Raw genomic sequence first — 24,131 nt, forward strand, 5'->3', positions numbered from 1 at the left:
AATCAGCAGACGGTGGTGGTCTTATTCTAGCTTCTGCTTGTTTACTTCACATAGCTGAGAAGAGAATTTGCACGTTTTACCATGATTGCAAGTTTATGCAGCAAATTACTACAATAGCAGGAGTGTTTCTGCCCAGAGTTCACTTTGAATTAATTAAAAGAGCAGTACATGTAAAAGTAAATGTTATCTTCTTTGTCATGTCAGTGTTACCTGAATTCATAAGCAATCATTTAAAATTGCTATTAAAATATCTGTTCTGACGTTAAGGGCCAGATTTTCCAATAGCCTTTGAAAATGCAGCCGTTGTGTTTGCAGAGACACCCATTCATGTACCTCAAAATCCAGCAATTGTGTGAACAAATCAAACAGTTGTGCACTCATATTCTAATTCATGCCTATATTTTTTTTTCTTTTTTGGAATCCCTTTTAAAAGGCAAATATGAAACTTCACCAAAAGGGGACATTTGGGATTAAATCTGTGATTATGGCATAAGAAAAATATACTGATTCTGAAAGATGCCAGACTGAGCCTTTTAGTAATCTGTTTATTCATACAGAACAGGAACGAACAGCATAGCAGCAGCAGTAAATAATTCCCCACAAAAATCCCTGTCATAGTATAACCATGATGTTTTCATCCTCTTGTGGAACAAAGGAACCCAGAGCAGTATTTTGAATATGAAAAAAAGGAGGACAATAATAGTAGATACGAACTTATATTTATTCTCATTCTTTTAAATGTAAGGATTATACCAGCTTTTCTCTACTGTGTGTTTCAAAGGGTCCCCATATCTTTTGGCTTTTCATTCAGACTTGTGGGAGGGATCCTGGAGATTCTGTCAATGTCTAGTCTCTTAGACTGCCCTGGTGTAATTTTCGTAGTTGTCAAGTGTTCTTCCTGCTCCCCTACCATATATCTGATGCATTTCATCACATCATCCTCTGAAAACTTGAGAAAAATAATTCATTTCAATGCATAGTAATACTGATTCTTATGTCAATAAATTACTCTCATCTGTTTAAGAACCATAATGTCGCCTTTACCGATTTCTTTTTCTTTTTGCATTTCAAACTGTATCTGTAATCTTTTCTTCACTGTCTGTTCTTGCGATTTTTTAAAAAAATAATTAACTCTACTCTGTAATCTTTCACATTTTGCATACCACAGAGATTTAATTCTACCTGCCACATGCCTTATTCACACCATTCACTACTTTTTACTCTATCTTGCTTATATTCGTTTGGCCATAATTTATTCCTCATGGGGCCTGATCCAAAGCTTATTAAAGCTAAAGAGACTCTTTCCTGTGATTTCAATAGGTATTTTTACAGCTTTTGCAGCTAGAAGAAACAGAACCTTAAAATAAATGAGTTTTTCCTTGAGTTCACCATTTCTATATTGGTCTACATTGCTTCTTTACATTTTCCTTACTTTTTAAAAATTTGCTCTGGAGAAATACCTTCCTTCCTTACGAATTGTTACACAAATTCACAATTTGATACCTCTGAGTAGTCTCTTGTGAATATGGAGTTAAACTTGCATGTAAATGATTTCAGTCAGGATCATAGCTGTAAAATGTTTATGCTTATCATCCCCTCTGCCTTAAATAATGTTCTACCCATTCTGAAGCAAACATTGACTCTTTCCAATTATTTCCTGTACATAGGCGACATGGCATAGTGCTGAAACAAGTCCACAAATGTGTGACTCATTTTGTTTCTTGCATTTATTCTTTTCTCAGTTTGGGCATGTCTACACTGGGGAGTTATTTTGAAATAACTCCCCTAATTTCAAAATAACAAGACGAGTGTCCACATTACCAACATTGTGGGCTTGTTTTTCAGAAATAAAAACTCCTGCTTGTGAAGAGGAATAAGCTTATTCAAAATAGTTATTTCTGGAGCTATTATTTTGAAATAACTTATTTTGAAATAACCTGGTAGTGTAGACATAAGCCTTTGTATTTACATGGATTCTTCATTTACTACTCTTCTGTCTCCTTCCTCCCCCACACCTATTATCTCTATATTCTCAAAGTCTTACTACATGAGATGGGAATCACTTCATATTGTTGCGCTGCAGATACCAGTTAATGAATTAATTAGTACATTTTGAAGTTGTTGTCTATGAGATCAGATTGTCTATTCATGGGGAAAAGAAAAAAAATCCCTACTTCCATCATCAAAGCACTACATGTTGTTGTTTTTATCAATTAGTTCCCATGCAAAAGGGATTAAGATAGAAATTAAAAACATGAATGTTTAATATTCGTAAGTATGAGATACACCACATTTATAAGAGATAGACAAGCTGTTTAGAGAGATAGCTTATATAGTGGTCTGTGTTTTGTCCTGCTTTAATTAAAACACTCTGCACCATGAGAACATGCCAAAAATTATGATAGGAGTTTTATTAATTTCTTTTTTGCAGTATGACTCATTATTTTAGGCCCCAATTCAGCATACTTATACAACAAAACACTTACACATGTGCTGAATAGGGATGGATTTAAGAACATGTTTAACTGCTTTGAGGAACTGGGGACCTAAAAACCTCAATCTTATTTTAGCATCCCCAAACGAATTTGTTATATCCAGCATGGAATGAAAGGATCCAAAAAAAGTTGGAGAGAAATAGAAGGGAGCATGAACTAAATGCTATTCAGCTTTCCCTTTCTCCTGCCATCTGGTACAAAAAGATTAATTATACATCTGTGTCTTTTGCAGCTTTAAGACAAGAAATTAACATATGTACTCTGAGACTCAGTCTGTTACTGGGTTCTTAATGGAACTAAGAGTCAATCAGAGGTAAATATGTTTATGTATATATATGTATAGGTACACATTACTGTATGGCTGCAATCCCAATCTGATACGTCTGCAGCATAATGTTATTCCACTGGGTGCTTTGTGTGGAAAAATATTAATTTTTAAAACAAGGTGATTGAGGTACCTAAAGTACTTGTATTTCAATTTAACTAAAATGGATAAATTGTTCTTTGTTGGTAGCTTTTAGTACATTTTTATTTTAATTATTTACATCCTTTCTTGTTTCTTTGGGTGTGTCTATACTGCACCCGTAGCTCGAAATAAGCTACATAATTTGAGCTATGCAAATTGCATAGCTTATTTTGAGTGCATTTCGAAACAGAACGCTATTCTGAAACGTCCCTTAATCCTCGTGGAATGAGGTTCACAGAGATGTCAGGATAGTGAGCCCATTATTTTGAAAGCTATTTTGAAATAACGGCATGTTTAAAAGATGCGGAATAGCTATTTCAGGATACCGTAAGTATCCAGGAATAGCGCCACAGTGTAGACATACCTTTTAAGGGCTGAAATTTCATTTAACAGTTTCATTAATTATTATTAAACATTTGGACTATACTAGTGCTCATAGGCCCTGATCAGTATTGGTGCCTCAATGTGCTGTACAAACACATATGAAGACACAGTCTCTGCTTTGAGTGAGCTATGTATATTTGCAGTCACTTTTTTCTGCAAGAAGGAAGTCAAAGTGAAGAAAGCATAACAGATAATGAGGAGGCAAAGTGAGAAAGTCTAGTCTTTGTTTTATAAGGAGTTCACAGTGAATTTTGGAAAAAAAACTTTGGAAGCACAGGTCTCCTTCGAAGTCCAACTGTGCCTGGTTGGGCATGGCTCTTTCATATAAAATATTAGCAGCTGAAAAAGAAAAAAGGAGAAATGTATTCCTAACAGATGATAGGGTATGCATTAGACCTAGCTGGAAAGAATTTATCTTCTATGAAAAATTATTTTTTTAACAAAAAGTCCACCAGAATTGGGAGAAAAAGGGGAAAAAACCAAACCAAACCAAACCAAACCAAACCAAACCAAAAAAAGAACAAAATTGTTCAGCTTGTTCCCTGGGCTGACCAACTCTCCAAAAGATGCAACTTCAGAGATTGGATTCCTGGAAGTCAGGAGGGCCAGCTGCGTAGTCAGTCAAAGAGTTAATAAGCACTGCATGGGATAGGTGGAGAAGTTTGGAGTGCTGGCTCTGTGGGAGCCAAGGGATCCAACAGAATTGCCAAGCTTCTCAGCAAGATGGCAGGGGAATCTGCTCTTCTGGAAGGGACAGGGCTTCAGGCAGAAGTGATGTGGCCTTGGTCTGTCCATTACCACTGCCACTGTTTGGATGACGAGGGGCCCCGGGCTCTGGGGCAGATGACCCCTGGAAGCACAGAAATTCATGAAGTTTGCAAAATAGGGGGTGCCAACTCGCAGGCAGGTGAGCTGCTAAGGAGCCAGGTAGCTTTCATTTCAGTTTTCCCTATGAAAATGGACATTTTTTAATGGGAATTCTTTGTGAAAAAAAATATCCCCGCAACGTGCTGTGACTGTACCTTGTCATGTCAAATTCAGGAACTCAGTAGGGTAAAATGATTTCCATCCCAGAAGAAGCTTTTGCTTTGCTTTTTGCCGTTGTTTTTGTTTTTTCTCTAATCAGAATGAAAGTGTCCAGCAACTTTAACAAATCAAATGGCTAATATTTTCAGAATTACAACCTAAAGGACAACCTATAAATTACAGATGCATTGCCACACACCATCGTGCTATAAAGTAACATCTGCCAGAACGACTGTTTTTAATAAATAGTAAAGGATAAAGGGAGTCATTACATGGGTTTCCATTGAAGCTGAGGTTTAAAATACTGTCAGTTTGACTCATGCTGTGTATCCAGCTTCAAATGAGCTCCATCCTTTAGCTTTATGTGCTGCATACAATTTTATGGGGCACCCTCCTCCTCATTTTTGCCTTCCTGTACCACATAGCTATTAATGTCCTTATGCTGTTTGTCTGCAGGTGAGGGAGTAAGCAGACAGATTTCCCTGCAGTTGACTCCAAATGCCATTAATTAAGTGTCTGTCCTTCACCCTCTCTCTTCACAGATACTCATTTGAACTGAGGAGTTCATTGTTCTTTCCTCATTACTCAACAGTTTGCTCTGGTAAAATTAAATTCTGATTCCCCCTTGCCCTCTGAATTAACCAGCCTTTTGTGAACAGACATCTAAGAACCTTTAGCATTGTTACATATGGCAACCTTTGAAGTTGCAGGTACAATTTCTAAATCCAGTTGCTTACAACTAATCTACTGTTTTGTTTCATTGTTTGTATCCCTCTCAGGCCTAATGATCAGCAACAGAAATTAGCCATTTTTACCTTATCATCGGGATTGCTGTGACTAGGTTAGCAGTTTATGCTTCTTTGAGTTGCAAGAAATAAAAATGTTAGAGCCCAATCCAAAGCCAATTTAAGTCAATAGAAAGAATCTAGTTAATTTCAAAGGGCTTGAAAGCTCCTAGGCTATGTCTACACTGCCTCTTTTGTCAGAAGAGAGTATGCTAACAAATCATTTTCATATGCTAATGAAGCATGTGCTTCATTTGCATAATCTCTGCCCAAGGCATTTTGCACAAGAGGTCCTCCTTTTCTGAGGCATAAGGATCTTGTGCAAAAAGTTTTTTTGCATAAAACAGATCTGTCTACACTAGTAGTTTTTGCCCAAAAACCTCTTATGCAAAAAGCATCGGAAGAGATTATGCAAATGAAGCATGAGAAGTTGCTACTGATTGCTTCATTTGCATTGCCTCTTCCACAAAAAAGAGGCGGTATAGACGTAGACATGTTTTAGCTATCAGGTACCATCAAGGAACTTCATTGCTTATTGCAATTATCTTAGATGAGCAGTAGTATCAGTTTCAAAGCACTTTAGACGAATACATAACAATATATTCAAATACGAGTGTGAGCCTGCAACTAAGAAAAGTGCACTGTACATGTTGCAAAACTTCATTTTTTTGACTGCCAAATTATATCTGTAGACAACTGGCAGTATTAGCAATAATAATTGTAAAGGGCAATATAATTTTTGCAAGAATGCAAAACTTGACATGTGAAAGTTCACATTCAGAGGTGCTGGAATGATTTGTATAATGGGGAAACTCATTCAGCAGAAGGTGGAAACCTTGTATTCCCACTCTGTATCTTCAGGCTCAAGAACATGGAGAAGTCATAGTTGTCTTGCACAGTCAACCTGTGGAACTCCTTGCCAGAGGAGGTTGTGAAGACCAGGACTAGATAAATTCATGGAGGTTAGGTCCAGAATACGAATTAGCCAAAATGGGTAGGAATGGTCTCCCTAATCTCTGTTTGTCAGGGACTGGAAATCATAGAATACTAGAACTGGAAAGGACCTCGAGAGATCATCAAGTCCAGTCCCCTGCCCTCATGACAAGACCTAGCAGCATCTAGATCATCCCTGATAGATAGCTAACAAAACTGCTCTTATATATCTCCAGTGATGGAGATTCTACAACCTCCCTATGTAATTTATTTCAGTGTTTAACCACCCTGGCAGTTAGGAAGTTTTTCTTAATGTCCAACCTAAACCTCCGTAGCTTTAATTTCAGCCATTGCTTCTTGTCCTATTCTCAGAGGCCAAGCAGAACAATTTTTCTTCCTCCTTGTAACACCCTTTTAGATACTTGAAAACTGCTATCATGTCCCCTCCCAGTCTTCTCTTTTCTAAACTAAACAAGATCAATTCTTTCAGTCTTTCCTCATAGCTCATGTTCTCTAGGCCTTTAATAATTTTTGTTGCTCTTCTCTGGATCTTCTCCAATTTTTCCATATCTTTCTTGATATTTTGTGCCCCGAACTGGACACAGAACTCCAATTGAGGCCTAATCAGTGCAGAATAGAGCAGAAGAATGACTTTTCATGTCTTGCTCATACCGCTTCAGTTAATGTATCTCAGAATCATGTTTGACACTGTTGCAAAGAAAAAAAAAGCATACTATTGACTCATATTTAGCTTGTGGTCCACTATGACCTCTAGATCCCTTCCTGCAGTACTCCCCCCTAGACAATCACTTCCCATTTTATAAGAGTGGAATGGACTGTTCCTTCCTAAGTGGAATACTTTGAATTTGTCCGTATTAAACTTTATCCTATTTACCTAAGACCATTTCTCTAGTTTTTCCAGATCATTTTGAATTATGACCCTATCCTCCAAACCACTTGCAACCACTCCCAGGTTGGTATAATCTACAAACTTAATAATCGTACTCTTTATGCCATCATCTGAATCATTGATGAAAATATTGAACAGAACCAGTCCCAAAACAGATCCCTGTGGAACCCCACTTGTTATGCCCTTCCAGCAATATTGTGAACTATTAATAACTACATTCTGGGAATGGTTATCCAGCCAGGAATACACCTTTATAGTAGCCCCATCTAAGTTGGATTTCCCTAGTTTATTAATAAGAAAGTCATGCGAGACTGTCACAAATGCCTTACTGAAGTCTAGGTATATCAAATCCGCTGCTTCATCCTTATCTGCAAGACCTGTTATCCTATCATAGAAAGCTATCAGATTGGTTTGACATGATTTCTTCTTTACAAATCCATGCTCTTGTTACCTATCACCTTATTATCTTCCAGTTGTTCACAGATGAATTCCTTAATTACTTGCTACATTATCTTCCCTGGCACAGAAGTTTAAACTGACTGGTCTGTAGTTTCCTGGGTTGTTCTTATTTCCCTTTTTATAGATGGACACTATATTTGCCCTTTTCCAGTCTTTTGCAATCTCTCCTGACTTCCATGACTTTTCAAAGATGATAGCTAAAGGTTCGGATACTTCTATCAGCTCCTTAAGTATTCTATGATGCAATTCATCAGGCCCTGGTGACAACCACCTAACTTCAGTAAGATTTCTTACTAACAACCACAGGACATACCACATTAAAACTAACCCTGGAACTTTCCCTTGCAACAAACCCTGTTGCCAGCTTTATCCACATATTTACTCTGGAGACACAATCACTGGACCTAACCATGTCAGTTATATGATCAAGGGCTCATATTCCTGTATGTCCAGCAATGTGATATATTCCATCATGTGCCAGCAATGTCCCTCTGCGATGTATATCGGACAAACTGGTCAGTCTCTTCACCAGAGAATCAATGCTCACAAAAGCGGCAAGGAGTCCTGTGGTACCTTATAGACTAACAGATGTATTGGAGCATAAGCTTTCATGGGCAAAGACCCATTTCATCAGATGCATGCTCACAAATCAGACATCACACATCTCCACACAGAGAAACCCGTTAGTCAACATTTTGATCAAACTGGCCATTCCCTTAAACACCTGACAACATGTCTTACTTCAAAGAGACTTTAACACTAGATTGCAGAAGGAGACTTCAGAACTTTTTTTATGCTAAAATTCGACATGTTGCAAATGGGCCTTAATTTAGATTATAATTACCTTACACATTACAAAAAGATACCCTCCCCACCTTTTGATATTCATAGTAACTCCAGATTATCCACTTAATTGATGCTTACAATAAGCAATTTCCTCCTTCCTTGTCTCTTCCTCCTCCCCACCTTCTGCAGCTGATTCGTTACTGTATAATTTGTTTACTTCTTCATTGTATCCCTCTGTTATATAATGGTCATGCCAATTCACTTTCAGAATACAATCTGAAGAAGTGGGTCTACATCATGAAAGCTCATCACCTAATAAACCATCTTGTTAGTCTTTAAAGTGCTACATGACTGCTTTTTTTGTTTTACCACGATCAGGCTAACATGGTACCTCTCTTTAACTTTTCTAAGTGGATGACAGGAGAGGGATCACTGGATGATTACCTGTTTCGGTTCACTCCCACTGGGAAATCTTGCATTGGCCACTGTCAGAAGACAGGACACTGGGCTAGATGGACCTTTGGTCTGGCCCAGTATGGCTGCTCTTTTGTTCTTATGTATATGTGTTATTACTAATTCAAGCCAGGTGAGGTGGCAACATCCCTAGCAGCCTTAATTCTGGCACCTGTGGTCACATCTGTAAGCATTGGGACCAGGAGTTTTGGAACGGATAGCTGTGCAAAAAGCTGATGGGTCCATTGTGTTCTAGTGCTCATCAAAAGACATAAAACAAAAAGTAATTAGGAACTTGATGAACACATTGTATATAATGGTTTGGCCTTTTTCTCTCCCTCCCGCCACCTATTTCACGTTTCTCTGGAAAATGAATTCACTTTTCAGAAACTGATGGAGTGACTGATTGAGCAATGCTTTTTCAAAGGTTTTGGGGATTTGAAAGCAGTCTCAAGATACCAGCTCCCTGAACATGGTAGAGGTTAGATTCCCTGAAGGGAGAGATGTATAGAGAGAGATCCTTTGTTAGGAAGCATTTTCAGCTTAATATCCCTCTGCATTTTGTCTTCATTTAATGGAAATGACCCACTCTGTACCTGCAGGCTCAAGAACATGGAGAAGTCACAGTTGTCTGATCTTTTCAGCTGCTTTGGAAAATCATTGTTCATGAAGGTCAAAAAGCTATAGCACAGTATCACTGCATATGACATTCACAGCTTTGAGTCAGTGCCTCAGATACGTCCTATGCACTTTGCTGTAAAAATCATTGTGGTGTCTGTGTTAATTGTACTTGCATCATTTTGTCTTACACTCAGTAATTACTCTCAGGAATTTTTAATCTCATAATTTTCACATTCTATTTGTTTGCCTTCCAAATAGTGTAAAATGACACCTTGGTGTTACAGTGCTTCATTTGAGATGCCAGGATAACAAAGGTGTGGGTGGGAGACATCAAGGGTTGCGAAATTTCTACTCACACATCCAAACCCCCTCATCCCGGTCCTTCTTTGAGCCCCTGCCCCACCCCTTCTCTGAGGCTATGTCCCCACTCATTCCATCCCCCTCCCTCATTTGCTCACTCCCCCATCCTCCCTTACTTGCTCATTTTCAACATGTGGGCTCAGGTGGTGCAGGCCCTAGAGTTGGGCTGGGGATGAGAGGTTTTGGGTACAGAAGGGTGCTCCAGGTTGGGTTTGAAGGGGAGGAGGGAATCAGGACCAGGACAGGGAATTGTGATGCGGGGAGGGCTCGGGGCAACACTTACTTTAGGCAGTTCGCCAAAGCAAAGGCATGCCCCCATTCAGGCTCATATGTAGAGATGCAGCCAGGCAGCTCTGTCTCCTGCCCTGTCTGCAGGTGCCATAGTTCCATACCAATGGGAACTGCAGAGCTGGCACTTGAGATGGGCACAGTGTGCAGAGCCTTCAGGCTGCTCCTATGTGTAGGAGCCAAAGGGGGAACATGCTGCTGCTTCTAGGAGCTACGTGGAGCCAACCAGACTTTTAGTGGCTTGGTCAGCAGAACTGACCGAAGCTACCAGTGTCCCTTTTTTAATGGTGTTCAATTGAAAATTGGACAGACGGTCACCATAGAGACCTCAGACTATGAGATATTAAGGCAGAAAAGTATTAACTATTCAGCCTCAGTAGTAGAAATGAGAAGTTGTGGTTATCTTTGAGCTTCAAGTGCCCAGCCTTTTAGTGAAAAATTTGCTATGGATGATACAATGGTGCAATATGTCAATATAATGTATTAACATAAATATTATGTAATACATATGCATACACAGCATTTTGGTATAAAGAAAAATAGCCCATATTTACTGTATATGGGGGGGGGGGGAGTGTGTGTGAGAGAGAAGGAGTCAGTCTGTCTGTCTCTGTCTGTCTCCCTCTTTCTCTGTCTCTCCTCCAGGTAGCCAGACATTGGCTTATAAACCACATGCAGCTCTTTTACAGTTAAAGTTCAGCTCACGGAGCTATGTCTCCCCAATTCTCCATCTATCAGACGGGGGGGGGCGGGAGGGGGAGGGAGAGCACAAGATTTCTGCCCTGAGAACTAGAGGTTGTGAGGCTAGAGGTTTTCTGTCTTGCGAGGAGGGGTATATAGTAGGGAAGCCATGAGCAGAGAACTATTTTATCTCCCAGAGGAGATGCTGTCATTTTAAACAGTGAATTGTCACTATTGGGAGGGTATACATTATGCTACGCCATTCCTGTCGCTTTAGTGGCTCCATGTCCCAGGGTATCTCTACACAGCAGCGTTATTTTGGAATAACATAGCGATGCGAGCATCTACACAGCTAGCCAATTATTTTGAAATAATTTCGAAATAACGTGTGGCTTATTTCAGCATTTGTAAACCTCATTCCACAAGGAATAAGGCCTCTCCCAAAATAGCTATTTCAGAAAAGCAGTAATGTGGACACTCCGCTGCTGCTATTTTGAAATAGCTTCTCCCTCAGACCATTCAGAATAATTACTCACCAGTGCTTCATGGGGCTCTAAACTGAGGTAGCACATCCAGATTAAGGGAGCCTGCCTTGGACTAATTTCCAGGCTTCCTTGTAGTATAGACTAGGGCTGTCATAGTGCAGTCGATCAGTGGTAAGCAAAAGCTTAAAGATTAATGCTATAGACTACACACTACCTCCCTCCCCCTCCCCGCCACCTCCAGTGAATTTTTTTAGCAGCCTGGTCAGCAGACAGGCTCAGTCCTGGCTCGTGCTTGGATCTGGGACCTACCCCCACTGTGGCTCTGCATTTAAAGTGTATTAGGAGCTAGGTGGGGAGGCAGCCCGGCTCAGTTCTGGCTTGCACTGGGTCCAGGAGCTTGCATCAGAGGCAGCAGCATGGGGCGACAGGCAGCCAGTTTGCAAGGGGAGTTTCTTTTTAAACTCACTTCCCTCATGGATCAGCCCCCTCCTGGCACCCCGCACTGCTGCCTCTGATACAGAGACAGTATCATGGGCTGGAAAGGGGCTCATCGTGAGAGGGCCAGAGTGCAATGACTGCTGACCTCACCTCTGGGGACTATATAATAGTCAAATAATCAATAAGAATTCATGAGGTTAATCGACTATGCAATTAACCGATATTAAGCATCCCTAGTATAGACACATTATTTTGAAATAAGCTATTTTGGAGTATTTCTTCTGATATAGCTTATTCCAAAGTAATCATGCAGTGTAGGTGTAGCCCCAGAGTTGGGAATCATATATTCTCCTTTCTTTCAAACACTTCTCACCTGCAGACACAGTTCAAGCATTTTTAGAGACCATGCGTTTAATTGGGTTGTCCTTGAAATTTACAATAATGAACACAAAGTTCAGTTCCCACTTTCTCAATAAAAAGCTGAGCACTTGAAATTCAAAGGCAACTGTGGCTTCCCATTTTTACTAGAGAGGCTGGATATTTAAAAACAATTATTTGCCTTAATATCTTACAGTCAAAGAAGGCCTTTCACTCATCTTGGCAGGTCAAATGAAAGTTTCATAATGCTCATGTGTTGCTTTTACACTGTAGTCACTATTTTCAATCATTCTATTCAGATAGACTAAAATGCTGCCTACCTCAGTGCATCAGCAAAAACCACTTAACTCTTTCCTATCAGAATCAATGCATTAAATGGGTACGTCTAGACTACATGCCTCTGGCGACAGAGGCATGTAGATTAGGCTACCAGACATAGGAAAATGAAGCGGCAATTTAAATAATCGCCGCTTCATTTTCCTATGTCTGGTAGCCTAATCTACATGCCTCTGGCGCCAGAGGCATGTAGTCTAGACTTAGTAAAGAGAGGTGTTTCTGGCAAATATACAAGCCTGAAATGCCAAAGGTGATGGGTGCTGCTGCTGTGGCTACTCAGAACAGTGATTAAAAAAATTAAACTGAGAGTTGTTGGTTTGATACGCCAAACCAATCAAAACCGAGTTCCCATTTAATTTGGTTTCCTCCACTTCTCAAAAGTCCTAAAGTTCTGATTTCCCATTTCAAATGACCTTTGATTTAAACCATCTTTGTGCCTCCCCATGACATGGGACCTTAAGGCTGCTTTACATTGCATCATCCATAAAAGCCACAATGCATCAGTACTTTGGCTGTGGTTCTTCCTCATGGCTATGCTTCAGACCACCCCCATGTGTAAGCTTCTGGGAGTGACTGACTGATCATGTAGAATCATCTTGTTCTAGAGAGTGGCATACACTGGCCATAAAGCAACAGAGATTAAGCCCCAGGCATCTCCTGCTTGATGGGACACATTTCTGGTTTTCCAACAGTGTTGTGTAGTACATAATCCTCTGGTACAGAAATGTCCCAGATTTCAAAAATGATCTCTGCATGTTGTAAAAGACTAAGATGCAACTCCCTATAGAATTTAACAGGAACATCTAAATAAATAGTAATGTTTCCTATTAATGTCTCTGAGTATCACTCTGAGCAATGCAGCTTATTACAGTTAGCTTGAGTAATAATGACAGAAAACATCAGTGTATCTAGGACTACATTATCAGCTGGGTATCTTTCTTTTGGTGGGTTCAGTTTATGCCTGTATGTGTCCACACTAAGGCTGTGTCCAGACTCAGGGGTTTTTTCGAAAAAAGTAGCCTTTTTTCGAAAAAACTTCACCTGCGTCTAGACTGCAGCCGCGTTCTTTCGAAATTAAATTGAAAGAACGTGGCTTTTCTTTCGACGGCAGTAAACCTCATTTCACGAGGAAGAATGCCTTTTTTCGAAAGTGCTCTTTCAAATAAAGGCGTTCTTGAAAGCAAACAGGGCTTTTTAGAAAGAGAGCATCCAGACTCACTTGCTGCTTTCTTTCGAAAAAGCGGCTTGCTTTTTCGAAAGTTCCGTGTGCAGTCTAGACGCTCTCTTTCGAAAGAGGCTTTTTCGAAAGAGGCTTGCAGTCTAGACATAGCCTAAGTAGGTAGCTTCATATTGCAATATTGGGTCTAGGAATATAAAATCTCATATAACTGGCTTACTGGTTAAACATAGCATTTTACCGGTTAACTGATTAAAGGGAGACTGGGAGGTGGGGAGCTGCTCCAGCCCCCATAGGTTAACCTTAACCTCACCCATTAAGGGTGAGGCTTACCAGTTAACAGGTTAAACATTGATAACGCTAATTTGTTCTCTTCTAACTACCTAATTTCAGGTCCAGAGGCAAAAGTACTTACATATTTGGCTGCTTTTTTTTCTAGGGCTTTTTTTTTTTTTTGAGGGTACAAGAACACAAACACAAATTCTGCAGTTGCAGATTGTACTAGCAAGACTGAAACTTGGCCATTCTGAAAATTTTCTCAAAATGTCTATACGTAAATGTGAATATGCTCTGCTAAATGAGGCAAATTACATCGCCGTCCATTATTTCATAATCTGTACATTGCATTACTCATAATCTTCACATTACATTACATGAATTCATTCTTTTCTGATTATTTTGTGTTTTCTGTATGTGTTCAGCTTTCATTACATTAACTCATAGTTTGCTGGTAAGTGTGTGCTTTCTGTATGTGATTCAAAAATTCTTTAATTCAATTTCTCTGTTTCTTCTCATACAGTCTGACAGCCAGATATGCAACTCAGTCTAATCACAGTGGAATTGCAACCAGTCAAAAAAAGACTTCTAGGTCAGTTAATATCTCTCATTTATTGCTTGTTAGTGATACTCAACTGAGTCAGTGCCCATTGGTATTTTATTCTATGGACATAAGTGAACATTGCAATGTGTAATCATGCAAGTTTTGCACCACTGAGCTTTGTCATGAGAAAGCCTTGCACCTGACTGGCAAAAGCAGATTTGTATAATACCACGAGTCATATTTTTGGTTGTGATTTATCCTGCATCTTCATGTCCTGCATGTGTCAAGTATCAGATTGAGGGGTTAAAAGGTTTAGGGATTTAGTATGGCTTTTGACTCACCTTTTTTTACTTTTGTCACAAATGAAAATGAGTTTGCAAGTCCATCCAAAGGACCCTGTGTCCACATCACACAATCATCACACAGCTCTGATTCATGTAGGGTTATCTGTTTTAATTAGATGCATTCCTGGAGATTTCATGACATAACATAGTCTTTACGTAAAGATAAATCTTTTGTTCCTGGAGCTCCCAGGACAATTCAGGAGGATTGTAAAGACAAAATTCCTGGAGTTAAGGAGTAGAGGAGCAAAGATGTAGCAAAGAGTCACAGATTGTCTGTACTGCCCCTGGAGTTGCATAGGTAAAGCCCCTGTTCATGAGATATATGGGTTTTGAGAAACAAAGTCCTCAGTTATGGCTTGAAGTGTATTTGACTGAGCTGTGTGCAGAAGCTCTCACTTTCCCTGCCTGACCTGTTCTCCACTGTAGCCAGTGGTGCTAATGTTTCACTTCCAGGAACACTAAAATCCACAAACAGGTTTTTAGAATTCAAGACCCTCTTGCTGTTGTAAGTTTGTGTTTATGATTGTTAATGTCTTTTCTAATCACACTGTTTGCTGTACAGTTCATTGCTAAGAACAATGAGCTATAAATAATGCAATCTGCAATAAAGCTTGCATTTCATAATGTGGCGCACTAACACCACCTGAGTGACTGGTGATAGCTTGGAATGAGCCATACCAGAGTGCAATTGCTTTATGCCTGTGATCATAGGTCTTCAGTCTCATTTAGTGCTGACACTACTGTCTTGTCCACCATTCAGCATGTGTAGGCTAACAGTTTTATTGTCTAATACTTTAAATCTATGACAGTGTTGCCAAGGCCCTGATCAGAGGTACGTGACTTGTCCCTTATCTGTTACTTCCTACTTTGCATTTCCTTGGTTGCTTAAAATGATTCGGCAAGGGCAATTTGAAAATGAAGTTCAATTAATGACATTAAATGAAGTAAATTGGAAAGTATGTTGAGCAAGTGACATCTATAATCTGCTTACAGTTGCAAGTTTGAGGACTCTGGCATGTAAAATACACACTTAGTACTTTACATTTTAATAGAACTGATGAATTTCCAGAGTTGCGCATGCCTTCTCATTGCTCTTTTTTTTTCCTCATTACCTTTGATAAATGATCTTAGGGCTCTGACTGCCTGTCAAATTAAGGTAACGAGAAAGAGCAAATGGATTTTTAAGTTTGTTTTAGTGCATTCTTCAGGGAACAGAAGATCACTAGAATCCATGGGTCATGGTAAAGGTTAGAATGCATACAGCTGTAGAGACAGCCTGCTTGAGTCTCAGCACAGAGGCTAGTGGGACAGGCTGGCAGCTAGAATGAGCCATAAAAATAATGAATGGATTAGCTCTCTCAGACTTAAACCAGTAATGTAACAGAATGTGGGGCTCTTTATATGTGTTATCTAATGAAATTAAAATGATTTCAGCATTTTGGTGTATTAGTGTGTTAAGCAAAACATTTATAAAAATCTATCCTGTTGGAGTCTTTTATAATGTGATTTTTTTCTCCTCTCCAGCTATTGCTCTTTCATGATGCATCATATGATGACAATAGTGTCATTTGAGAACTCTGCAGTATTTCATGCTGCTGTTAGCAAAATCTTTGAAATCACTCCTCACTTATGCATAATCTCTCAGTGACAGAATGTGTATTATAGTCCTATTTAAAAAAGTCTGTTTATGGTCTGAGCATTTTATTATGTGTTGTATTAAAAGGGAGGGGTTATATTTGCAGGTGTAATGGAGGAAATTTAAAGCAGACTTGTATTAAATAATCTTATGTTAGACAATTGAATCAAACAAAATAGAAGGATAGTTTATACATGCTACAGACAATGGCTCCTTTTTTATAGACAGTACTACTACACAATAAGGCTCAGATGGTGGCAGCAAATAGTAACAAATGAACGGTGTAGTCTGCATTATATTCTTCTACAGGTATAGGGTATACATACATTTGCTATATCTAATTTAGAATATTTATTTTCACCATTCTGCATTTGAGATAAACATGCAGACCATTCTGAAATATAGTTAGAGCTACAAGCCTATGCCTTTTCAAAATGTATTTGACAGCAGTGAATTACAATAAGTCAATTTATTGTTCTATAAATGAAATTAACTACAGTATTCATTAAAGTAAGAACCTTTGGGGTATTTCTTCAATATTTGATTGTTATGTTCATGAGTCAATTTTATCTTAGTTTCTCCAGAAAACAAACTGAAATATATTTAAATATAATATTACACTAATGGTATATGCAGGTGAATCTGTTTTAGCAATATTAATGGCAAATGCAAAGCATCCTTTATATGTTTCCTGTGATTTTGTAAAGCATCTGTTTCCCTTTTGTGTGTATTAGGATTAACTTTTATTTTTGTTGACCCTGTCTAGTCTAACTAACTTGAATCCTCTCATTTTTTGCCATTATTTGAAATCATTGTTATTCAGTTACTGGCTCTATATGCTTGTCTGATACTTGACCACGTGTGTGTTCCATATGTTTGTATCTTCTACAACAAAGTAATTTCTAATTATACTGTTATAGGCTTCCAGGGCCCTCGAGGGTGCCAGCTGCAGGCAGCAGTACCAAGGTCCAGGGAGCTTCTAATTTAAATCGGAGAAGTCAGAGCTTTAACAGCATTGACAAAAACAAGCCTCCACAATATGCAAATGGCAATGAAAAAGGTAAGTGTTGAAAAGTCGCCAGTAACTATTTATAGCAGGGGTGGGGAGCCTAAGGCTTGGGGTCCGGATGTGGCCCCTGGTTTGCCTGAATGGATCTGTCTTTCAAGGCTTAGGGCCTTCCCCAACTTTGGGGACCCCATGCAGGCATGTCAGCCCCCCTGCTGCTTTCCCTGTCCCCCAACTGATTTTTCTGTGGGTCAGTGGTTCTGACCCGAAAAAGGTTCCCCCTGTTGTATAGACAACACAGAGAGTTTGAAAGCAGAAAAGAAACAAATCCCATGTGCAACACAAAATTGGTCATTAGAAATGGACCAAAAATGGTGTTGAGATTACATTCAGGTTCATAACGGAATCAGGGCTAAAATGTGGTTTTGGAATAGACTGTTCTGAAATCTAGTGAACAGTTACTGCAAAATGCTTATACTCGTGGAAATCTCCCGAGACTGGCTGAAGTAAAAGGTGATATAAAGGTGAAGAAAAAAGGATGATGTTTCATGGGGGAAACCTTGAGCCTGATGCAAATCCCATTGCCTTCAGTATGCTTTAGATGAGACACTTTGAGTTGTCAGCAGTTCTTGCGGGATTTTGAATCAAAATTTCTGGCTTGCATACAGTTTTCCCTCTAAATTGCTTGGCAACACAGCTTCGCAGGTGATTAATCAGCCCCGCCCAGTCAGTCAGCTCCTTGCATGGAGTTCTGACTAGGCGGGGCTGATTAATCATCTGTGAAGCTGTGCTGTCATGCAGTTTAGAGGGAACACTGGTGGCAGATCCAGACTGGGACCATACTCTGAGACGTGAGTTTGGACCTGGGATACAAATTTAAACCCGATTTGCTGAAATTCTTGAAGAGGTTTGGATCCATGTTTCCTTTAATTACAAGCTGTCATTCTGTCTACTGACTTAAGTCTTTGTGTTCTTCTCTTCATCCTTGTCACTTCTTGATCTCCTCCCTGGCTTGTGGAGCAATTTTTTTTTTGGGGGGGGGGGCAGGAGAGGGAATGTCCCTCTTTATTCTTTATCTAGAGAAGGAAGAATCTGAAAATTTAATATTCTGAGTTGTATAACTAGTCCAGGCCTCCTTTCTTCTGTGTGTAATGAACGACATTCTATTCATATCTCTGGGTTAGAATATAGTCGAAAATAATACAATATGCATAATGCCCATTTGCATCCTTGGGGTCTGTGGGAGGAACAAATATGCAGTGAATGTTCTTCATCTGAGCAACAGGCAACTATCCAGATTTTTTCTGCAAAATTCTGATGAACATGCTTTGCCCCTAGCAGCATCTAAAGATATAAAACCATCCTTTCAATGGTTATTTCATCATTTTTACAATCAGAGACGAGCATTTTGAATAGTTCTGTAGTTGATTTTATTTTTATCATTGACTTGCTTATGGCAAGACACACAGACTAAAGAGCACAGGATATGTACAGAGCAGACAGTATATAGTGGACAAATCTTTAGTGGACCTATGAAGTAAGGGGTGTAGCTGCTTGCATGAGGTATGTATGGTAGTTTAGATTTTAGAAATGCTACTTGATTTTGAAATAAAGTTGCAATTGATAACAACAGTATATGGAGAAATTAATGATTATAGGTAGGAATTTCCCCCCCATAGTTGTAGATACTAGTTTTTCACAGTTTTTGGGCTACTAAGGCTTGCCTTGCAATTCACATTTGTCTCTGGCTTTTTCTGTGATGGATTTCTTTACTTTCCCATTTCTTCTCTGTACAGAATGAGAACCTTGATGAGATTTTTAGTGAAGTCATCACTTGCAAGAGGATAAGGGCTGCTTTGTTTGTAAATAATCATTCAATTCATTTTACAGGACATAGAAAATGTAATTTTGCATAACTACCGAATACTATATTTCAAAATTTCTGTCTCTGCTCTTTTTTTTCTTACTTCAAATAACAGCAGCAAAGCTATGAATACATAGATGTTGTGTGAAAACTTAAGCCAAATAAGGTTTATTTTACAGACATATATATAAAAGTAGAAATTGAGGGGAAACAACTGTAGTGAGTGCCAGGATAACAAAATATTTCATTTGAGATCCCCAAAGGACAAACAGAAAAGTGTATCAGAATCCACTATATCAATTCCTTGCCTAAAGAGAAAAATAACAGCACCAAACTGTTTTTCAAGCTAATTATTATGCTGTATATATTCTTTAATGTTCTTGTGACATGTTTAAATGGCAACATTTTCATATCTAAGAACTTCTCTGACATGAGTATATAGAAAAAATGTATGAAACAAACTTTCTTTCTAATTGTACTACTACTAAATATTATTTAGCACTTGCCACTCAAGTAACTTGAAAAGTTATTTTTAATCCATTGTCTCTCCCATGGGCACTGCAATGAGATGAATTAATATTAGCAGCCTGAGTTATACTAGTGTATAGTGTGTTCACAATAGTAAGTAGCCATTCTGATAATACTCCTGTAAAGTAAGTATGTATTTACTGATAAGACAAGGCAGAAAAGTTAAATGGCTTGCACAAGGAAGCCATTGTGTGAGTAAGCATCAGACCTCAAAAGCCGCACAGAGCATTAGTAATGTACAGTTCTCTATGGTATGACTCAATATGTACTGTATGAGTTTGTATACATTACACAGGGTTATTTACAAAATACATGTTGTCAGGAATTGGGAATAATTGAAATTCCAGTTACTATTAAAAAATATGGCTTCCAATTAAGTTACTATCACAGATGGACATAAATTTACACATTAAACTTCCCAGTCCGGGTCCAATGCCACCAGTAATGGACCTAAAATCAGTTCTGGCTCAAACCTTTACTCCTGACTTGACAGTTCTTTGACTCTTTTTAGGCTCATTGTTATTTATCCCATAGGAATAATTCACATGAGGTGAAATCCCAACCTTGTTGAAGCCATTGGGAATTTTGCCACTGGCAGAGTTTCACCCATTCTGCCTCAGTTAGAGTTTACTTTATGTTAGCTTTGATTAAGACATCTGGGTCCTGAGTATATATAAAAAAAAATAAACATGCCAATGTGAGGGGATTGCAGTGAGCTGGTTCATGGTGGCTCAGTCAGCTGATCTTTCCCCTCACCATTCCTTGTGGGCTTTGGATCAAATTCAGTAAAAGTGTGTATCTGTCTCATGGAGTGTCTACTTTTGAAAGAATACATTAAAGAAAAAATAATCGAAATAATACTTTTTTATTTTCAGATAACGAGGATGAAGTCATGTAGATTAATTTCCCCTCTCACTTGGTAGGAAGTACAGACCTGTAACTTTACATGCTTATCCCAAGTATAGTTGCAGTGATTCTCAGACTGTTTTAGGTATACCACCTTAAGAACTTCAGTCAGGGATACTAAATTTTAAACTATACTGCAAACTGATTGCAGCCCACTTACCTCCAATATTACATGTTACCACAGTTTGAAAATCGTCGTTCTACTGCAGGTATAGCAGTCATTCTGCAGAAGGACTGTACAATGTAACATTGCATGAACTATAAATATGAATGTTGTCAGCTGAGAGTAGGGAAGAATAAAAGTTCTGATTAATGTTTTCATCATGCAGTTCTAAAAAAAAAGACTTTTAGAATTTGATTGTTGTCACTAAATTATTTGTGTCATGCAGGGTGCAAACTGAAATATTTTCACTGTAGAGAAAGGGAGTCACATAGCTATAACCCAACTTAATACACTTAATAAATGCCTAATAAAGGAAAAGGGAGTCTTGCAAGGGATTCTAGATATACTTAACATTCTTTAAACTGAAATGCCAAAAAAATCCTAAATAAAAACAAAAAAACCCAACAACAACAAAGGAACTAGCTTCAAGAGTAAAAAGATAAAAGATAATTCAGGCAGAAGTTCAGAAATAGAGTGTGGGCAATCCAGTTTATTACACTCAATTTAACATATGTGAGCATTCAGTGCAAGCATCTCCAGGCCCTCAGAAACCATATACAGGCTTAAGAGACCACAGTGGCTAAACTAGAGGAGCTAAGGGAGACTAAGAGCTTCATAGATGAGACTTCCCATGACACTGTAGAATGGTACCTTCCCTACTCTAACAGACTCTGGCAATTCTGTCAGTGGCCCGGCTAATATTTAAGGGGGATTCAATCACTAGAAACATCGATAGCTAGGTTTTTGATGACAGGGAGAGCTACATGATGGCTTGCCTGCCTGGTATGAATATTGCAGATCTCTGGAGATATCTAGGTAGACTTTTGTTGAAAGGAGCCGGTGTTTGCAGTGCATGTAGATACTAATAACATAGGGAAAGATAGGACAGAGGTACTGAAGGCCAAATTTAAGCTGTTAGGTAAGAAATTGAATTCTAGGATCTTCATGGTAGCATTCTCTGAGATGCTTCCAGTTCCATGTCAGGGCCAGTTACACAGGCAGAACTACATGGTGGTGTACAAATAAACAGTATGGATTTATTAGGATTTATTAGGAATTAGGGAAACTTTTGGGAAAGGGGGAGCCTATACTGGAAACATTGACTCCGCTTAAACCACAATGGAACCAGATTGCTGTAACTTAACGTTGAAAAGGTCAGAGCAGTTTTTTAAACCTAGAGCTGGGAAAAAGCCATCAGGTTCGGACAGAGACATCCCTAAAGGATGATCTATTAATTGAGATTCTCCATGTCCTAGTAAGGAAGAGGGGTTGGACAATGATTAAAAAAACAAGCAGGATCTGATCAGAAATAGTCAAATGAAAAAGAGTTCCGTTCTATTGCACTGTAATGGCAGAGAGCTAAAAAATGAGAAGTTTTTAAGTGGCTTATATACCAATGTTAGAAGTCTAAATAAATAAAAGGATGGGTGAACTAGAATGCTTCATATTAAAAAGAGGAGTGGCATTATATGTGAAAGAAAGCATAGAGTCAAACAAAGTAAAAATTTTATGGGAGCCAAACTGTACCATAAAATATCTATGGATAGTAATTCAGTGCTCTGATAATAAGAATATAGCAATAGTGATATATTACTGACCATCTGACTGAACACCAGAGCAACCCAACACTGTAGCACTTAATTTCAGAATGGGGAACTACACAAAAATGAGAAGGTTAAACAGAAATGAAAAGGTGCAGTGCCAAAACTGAAATCATGGAAACTTTAAAAGACACAATAGTGTCTCAATTTAAATGTATATCCCAAATTAACAAACATAAAAAGAGAACCAAAAAATTGCCACCATGGCTAAACAACCAAGTAAAAAAAAAATAGTGAGAGGCAAAAATATATAATTTAAATAGTGGAAATTCAATTCTAGCCTAGCGAATAAAATAGAAAGGATCACTCTGGCAAATGAAGTGTGAAAATATAATTAGCAAACCAAAAAAAAAAAAAGAATTTGAATAAAGGTAAAAGCAAAAAAAAAAAGTACATCAGTAGCAGGAATTGGGGCCACTGGATGGTTGAGATGTTAATGAAGCACTCATGGACATAAGCATTGCAGAGAAACTAAATAAATGTTTGTACCAGTCTTTATGGCTCAGAATGTAAGAGAGATTCCCAAACCTGGGATATTTGGTTTAGGTTACAAATCTGAGGAACTGTCCCAGATGAAGATGCCATTAGAGGAGGTTTTGAAACAAACCGATAAATTAAACAGTAATAAGTCACCAGAACCAGATGGTTTTCACCTATGAATTCTGAAAGAACTCAAATTTGAAATTACAAAACTACTAATTGTAGTCTCTTACCTATAATTTCATTCAGCTTCTATACCGAATGACTAGAAAATAGCTAATGTGACACCAATTCTTCCAAAGGGCTAAAGAGGTGATCCTGGCAATTACTGGCTGATAAGTTTAACTTGAGTAGTGGGCAAATTGGTTGAAACTATAGAACAATATTGTCAGAATTATAAATAACATAATTTGTTGGGGACAAGTCAATAAAGTTTTTGTAAAGAAAAATCATGCCTCAGTTATCTACTAGATTGTTTGAGGGCATCAACAAGCATGTGGACAAGATTTTAAGAAATCTAGTTTTATTTAGATTTTCAGAAAGCCTTTGACAAGGTATTAAAACAAAGGCTCTAAAACAAAGTAAGCTGTCATGGGATAAGAGGGAAAGTTCTTTCCTGGATTGGTAACTGGATAAAAATTTAGGAAAGAAAGGGTAAGTATAAGTGGTCAGTTTTCAGAATTGAGAGAAGTAAATAATGGTATCCCCCCAGGGGTCTGTACAGGGACTAGCACTATTCAACTTACTCATAAATGATCTGGAAAAAGAATTAAACAGTGAGGTGGCAACATTTGCAAATGATACAAGATTCTTAAATTCCAAGACGACCATGAAGAACTACAAAAGGATCTTTCAAAAAAGGATCTCTGGGTGACTGGGCAACAAAATGTATTGTTGATAAATGCAAAATATAGCATATTGGAAACCATAATCCCAACTATACATATAAAATGATGAAGTCTGAATTATTTGTTGACGCTCAAGAAAGAGATCTTGGAATCATCATGGGATAGTTCTCTGAAAACTTCCACACTGTGTGCAGTGGCAGTCAAAACAGCAAATCGAATGTTGGGAATCATTAAGAAGGAGACAGATAATAAGACAGAAAATAGCTTATTGCCTCTATATAAATCCATAGTATGCCCACATCCTGAGTATTGCGTGCAGATGTGGCTGCCTCATCTCAAAAAAATATATTGGAATTGTAAAAGGTTCAGAAAAGGGCAACAAAATGATTAGGTTTATGAAACAGTTTCAGTATGGGAGAAATTAATAAGACTGGGAATTTTCACTTTGAAAAAGAGGCAATTAAGGGGGAATAT

At 38.4% G+C, this 24,131-nt stretch overlaps 1 protein-coding gene across 11 annotated transcripts in view; it reads left to right on the plus strand.

The window, feature by feature from the left end:
• Nucleotides 1-24,131, plus strand: part of NAV3 (neuron navigator 3) — an 812,431-nt gene that overhangs the window by 578,696 nt on the left and 209,604 nt on the right. For 10 of the 11 annotated variants that reach the window (XM_075932274.1, XM_075932283.1, XM_075932261.1 and 7 more), the window contains 2 exons: nt 14,261-14,329; nt 17,182-17,321. In XM_075932274.1, coding sequence (XP_075788389.1) covers nt 14,261-14,329; nt 17,182-17,321 — 209 coding nt within the window. The remainder of the gene's footprint in view (nt 1-14,260; nt 14,330-17,181; nt 17,322-24,131) is intronic. The other variant, XM_075932246.1, reaches the window with a different exon arrangement.

This window comes from Pelodiscus sinensis, chromosome 1, assembly GCF_049634645.1.
Source record: "Pelodiscus sinensis isolate JC-2024 chromosome 1, ASM4963464v1, whole genome shotgun sequence".
In the NCBI taxonomy this organism is placed as follows: domain Eukaryota; kingdom Metazoa; phylum Chordata; order Testudines; family Trionychidae; genus Pelodiscus; species Pelodiscus sinensis.